The sequence below is a fragment of the Apaloderma vittatum genome, unplaced genomic scaffold (assembly GCF_000703405.1).
Source record: "Apaloderma vittatum isolate BGI_N311 unplaced genomic scaffold, ASM70340v1 scaffold29910, whole genome shotgun sequence".
NCBI classification, from domain to species: Eukaryota; Metazoa; Chordata; class Aves; order Trogoniformes; family Trogonidae; genus Apaloderma; species Apaloderma vittatum.
Window position 1 is genome coordinate 5,645 of NW_009693370.1, and position 5,281 is coordinate 10,925.

Genomic DNA, 5,281 nt, shown 5'->3' on the forward strand with positions numbered 1-5,281 from the left:
TTGATGGCACAGCGGCCGATGGCTCGGACCGCCTTCCTTACGAAGTCCACGTCGACCTCCGTGGCGTACTCCTTCAGCTCCGCCAGCACCTGAGGGAGGGGACAAGACAGTGAGAGCCCGGTTGCAAGAAAAGCCACCGGAGAAGCAGTGCGGTGACCCAGCAGAAGGCGAGTGGAAGCCCCTCCATGCAGAGCCGGAGACCCCTGCGCACTCTCCTCGGCATCCACCCAGCACAGGCAGCCCCTGACCTGAGCAATGTTGGCCTGTGAAGCCAGACGGATCATGATGTCCAGCTTCTCCAGTTTGACGTAGATGGGGTCGTTGTACTTCACGAAGAACACCTTCATCTCGTGCTTCAGGATCTCAGGCCTGGAGGACAACGAGAAGCAGCGATGAAGGGAGACACCCGCTCCTTTGCTTTGACCACAGATATATCAAAAATCTTACAGGAATCTTTCTCCAGAGCTAGAAACAATACGCTATCAGATGATGTCTCGTTGCAGAAGCAAGATCCGAGCTCTGCTCCCACCTCCAGGCTCTGACCCAGGCAGCAACCAGCAATCAAAGCAGTGCAGAAAGAGAGCTGCAGGCCTGAGCCTGCAGCCAGCTAAAGCCCTGAGCCCATGCAAATTCATCACTCCATTAGCCAGCTCCAAGCATGAATCATCACTCCCCAGCCGAGGACAGAGCTGGGATGGGGAAGGCTTGAAACCATCGGGGACATAAGCTGGGGAAAGCCAGAAAACGAGCAGCTCTGAGTCAGGAGGACGAGGCTCCTTGGCCACAAACACAAGGTTTTAGGGGGCCCGTTCAATGCCAAGAACACAAAGATTCTGCAATTATCCCCCCAGGACTCTGTCCCTTGGCTCCCCTTTGCTGACACGCAGGGGACGAAGCGCAACCTTGCCGCGAACAACGAGCAGACGCAAGGCAACGGGGGATGTTCGTCTTGCCAAGGCTGGAAAACTTCTCGGGATGCAAAGCCAGACCCCAGGGCCAAGCTGGACCTTGCTCCCCAGACCATCCAGGCAAGAGGTAGGTCAGGTCCGGCTCCAAGGAGCCAGCCTGCCTAGCACATTCCCAGGGATGCTAATTGCTTTCTGCTTCTTCCCAAAATTGCTGCTATTTTTAATAAGACAACCACGGTGATAACTGGTAGGACAGCAAATCATCTGACTGGGGCTGTCACGCTCCAGCTGGCCAGTTCTGCTTGGGACACACGTGTGGGGCCTCGCACACCTCCTGCCCACCAGCAATCTCAGAGCAGCAGAGGGACAAAAGGACTCTCAGCACTTATTCAAAGCTGATGAGCACTGAGAAACGAGCTGATCTCACAAAGAATTCCTCACTAGATGAGGAAACTGAAGTTTCAGCTTTTGGTCTTTCCATCCTTTGCTCCCTTGGCTAAATAATAAAGTAAAATAAACCCCTCCTAGTGATCCCTCCTTAGCTCTTCTCCACATTTGCTGCGCGCAGCCCTGGGATTGTAAATAACAGAGAAGAAAAATAACAAAAAAACACACGAAGCCCCGACACCACTGCAGTCAGCGAGTTTGAGCACTAGGAAACAGCCCCCACAGACAAGAGAGAAAGCCCAAGCCAGGCTGTCCCCTCCTGCCGCACCGGGGCACCCACCTCTTCTGCACGATGAGGTTGATGTTGCGGAGAGCCACGTACTGCAGCTCGGGTTCTGCGGAGAGCAGGGTGACCAGCGGTGGGGCCAGCTTCTTGAGCAGCGTGCCGTAATAATCCAGGTCCTTCGACAGCATCTCCATGAACTTCATCAGCACCTTCACCGCCGAGAGCACCACGGCCGAGTTAGCGTGCGACAGCCGGGGCGTCACCCGCTCGCAAATGCTGGAGGCATCGGGGGGCAGAAAGGAAAGAAAATGATCAGGGGCCCATCTTCCTGCCAGTACTGACAAAGAACAAGGCACTGGCAGAGTTTGCAGCAGGACAGCCAAAGCAGAGCTGGACACCTTCCTGAGAGATGCTGAACCAGCTCCTAAACGCCCTGGTAAAGGTTATTTCTCAGCCCCTGCAAAACCCTGTGGCAGTGATGCCCTTTCAGAGCTCCCCAGTGCCTGTACTCCTCCCCTGCCATGTTTTGAAGAGGCTGGGAAAGCGCTATCCCTGTGCCACCACAGGACAGGGCTTGCTGTGAGATCTCGGCACAGGGGCCGGGAGATTTCTGCCGCAGCGGGACGCCAAGGAACAGGAGGATGAAGATACATGGAGAAGGGGCAGCATTGATGCCCACCTGTTCCCATTTCACTTTCCAGCCCTGCCCTGAAGGCAGGGCTGGCCTAACAGCACCGGGAGCCTCCCTCACCTCTGGGCTTCCCGGTCATCCTTGGGCATGTAGTTTGCCAGACAGTCCAGGATGAAGATCTGACCCCACTCGGTGCACTCATTCAAGGCCGTGAGCAGCTTGTTGATGGACTGGGGGTTGAGGTCCAGGAGATTACTGCTCGGGTGAGACTCCGCTATTTCCGAGAGTGCCGCTACCGCGTTGGCCACTACCTGCCGGTGAGGAGAGGACACATGTTGGGTGACACCAAACGTGGTTCGACAGACCGAGGTGAAGCCGGCGCAAGCGGACGAGCCGCAGCCTCCCTATCGGCACCTCGCATCCCAGCGACATCTGGGCGCCAGCTTCTCCTCCCCACCACCCGATCCCTCGGGAGATGAGCAATCGCCACCAGCGCAGTCCCACCACCCACACCGCAGATCCGTCGGCTCGCACGTGTTCAGCGGGAGGTAGCCTTGGCCCCACGCCCGGTGCGGAGGAGCCCGCTCTCCCTCCCCTTCTCGTGTTCAGCGGCAGTTAGCCTTGGCCCCCCGCCCGGTGCGGAGGAGCCCGCTCTCCCTCCCCTTCCCTGGGCGGCTCCAGGCTCGCCGCTACGCCTGCGGAAAGATCTGAAGAGGGGCAAAGGCTGGGAGGGGAAGAGAAACCCCATGGAAAGCAGGCTTTAAATTTCTCATGCCTGCGGAAAGGCCAGGAAACTAAGGCTGGGCAAAGCCCAGCTGCTAGAAAACCCTCTCCAGAGGCAAAAACCACCAGCTATGTGGTATCAGAGCTCCCCTCTGCCACCCTGGAAGCTAAGGGAGAGCATTTACTGCCATGAAGATGGAGAAAAGAGAGGACAAAGATGGCAAAAAACAATCACCATGGGGTTGGAGTCTGAGATGAGGTCTTTGAGGGTGTCCAGGAAGCCCTGGTCCTCCACCAGCTGGGCGTTGATGTCGTGGAGCTTGGCCACGCAGACGGCTGCCGTCTTGCGCACATACGGGTCCTCGTCCTTCAGGCACTTCCGCAGGGGCTCGCAGAGATACTCCGTTATCTTGTCCACACGGATGCAGCCCATGGTCCGCACCGCCAGAGCCCGGATCAGAGGGTTTGGGTCCTCGCAGTCCTGCAGGGGCGAGAGGGGAAGGTTAGATTTCCAGAGCCTCCTTGTCTTGACTCACAGGCATCAGTGGTGGCTTCGGGACCTTCTTTCTTGTTTGGATCGATGAGGTCTCCGAGTTCTAACACTCAGCTTTCAAGAATGAGTCACCCAAGTGGGGGAAGTTTGATCTCTTGCTCTGCAATCGGGCACCCACAGGGTTTTAACACCATCAGACTTCACTCCAAACACACCTCCAGGAGCCTCATGGCTCCATCACTGACCCCAAGTACCTGCAGTCAGCTGCCACCTGACCTGGAAAACGCATCTATTGGGTTTATTATACGGGGTTTTTTTCCCTCCTAAAAAGCCAAAACTCTCTCTAATGGCCTTTGAGCCTTTTCAAAGTGCCTTGGCAATATCTTGGCTCCTAACAAATACCCTCTTCAGCTCCCGACTCCAGCTGGAAGATCACGAGGGCCTCCTCAGCTGCAGAGGCTTCAGCACGTAAGCTCACATGACGGCAGTTTCATCACGGGAGCTGCCCACGACTGAAGCTGCCACCGACAGAGCAAGCGGCACAGCACGGCTGCCGAGAAAACATTTCTCCTTCTGCGTTCTCAGACAAATTTGCTCAGTTATCTACAACTAGGGGAGCCCCTACTCCTGAAGGAAGAGGTTTTGGAAACCTGCCCACACTCCCTGCTTCGGAAGCAGCTCAGCGTGGTGGTCTCACATCAAAGCCAGGGTGTAGGTAGTGGGTTGAACCAGCCTGACTCGGGCCCACGGTCCCCTCCTCTCACCTTCACGAAGGTGTTGACAGCCATGATGGCCATGTCCGGCTGGCTCTTGGCGTAGTTCATCAGGTAGAGGTAGACCAGCTTCTTCAGCTCCAGGTTGTCCGTCTGCATGCAGTTCACCACGTCCGGGAAGAGAGCGCTGAAACACAGAGCGTCCTCGTGAAGGAAACACCACTCTCGATGGGATCCAGCATTTCCATCCCCTTCCCACGGCTCAACCCGTTCCTGAAGCCAGAGGAGCCCAAGTTCTCCCAGATGTGAGTCCACCCTGTGGCAGCTGTGCCTAAATCCCTCAACCCCGGCGGGTTTTTCTTCAGGAATCTGCATGGAGAGCAGCCCAAGACAGCTCCTAATGGACCAAAACTGAGCTCTCCCACACAGCTCTGCTGTATCTCAGTTCCAATCCCAGGTAGAAGGTGAAACACCACCCAGCCATCACGAGAAACATCATGTAAGAGAATTAAACACCCAGGAGTAAGTGCTGCTCCTCCGGGCAAGGCCAGCAGCAGAACAACACTCTGCTGGGATGGAGTAGAATTGCCAAACTGCCCGGGTGGACGTGAGGGGCTTCTCCTTCCCAAACCTCGCCCCAGTGAGTACTAAACACCCTAAAGCTGCAGGATGCCCAAGATGCTGTTTCACCCTGCCAGGATAAAGCGAGACCAATTGAAGACCCAGACAGCCCAATGAGACTGTTAAACCACCTCAGGAGAGGCAATCGAGATCAGAGGGCTAACACGGCAGTTATCCTCCCACCCTCAACAGATGTCCCTTGGCTTCTGGGAGCTTCTCCACCACCATCAACCCAGGCAGCGCTGACAGGATCAAACCCAGGGCACCCCTAAGCCCCGGCTACGGCACTTTGTGGCCCTCCCGCAGAGCTCCTGCTGCCACCAGAGCTGCCGCCCACAGCAGCTGCTCTCACCCCAGGCTAAACCAGGCTCACCCAGCACCTCCTAGGGAGGGGCCAACTTAGGAAACCGCTTTCTCACAGCCTAAAATAGCCACAACCCTCTCCAAAAAGCAGGCTGTTGTAGTCAATGTTTCCTTTCCAATCAATGTAGCTTTTGTTTAGCGCTGACCAGTCCCCGC

General features: G+C 56.4%; 1 protein-coding gene across 1 annotated transcript in view; it reads right to left on the minus strand.

Moving 5' to 3' along the window:
- Nucleotides 1–5,281, minus strand: part of LOC104280970 (AP-1 complex subunit beta-1-like) — a gene marked incomplete at its 3' end in the record, with an annotated part of 12,481 nt that overhangs the window by 5,586 nt on the left and 1,614 nt on the right. The window contains 6 exon segments of the mRNA XM_009878808.1: nt 1–89; nt 249–369; nt 1,636–1,857; nt 2,333–2,523; nt 3,171–3,416; nt 4,193–4,328. The exon segment at nt 1–89 is cut by the window's left edge and continues 2 nt beyond it. Coding sequence (XP_009877110.1) covers nt 1–89; nt 249–369; nt 1,636–1,857; nt 2,333–2,523; nt 3,171–3,416; nt 4,193–4,328 — 1,005 coding nt within the window.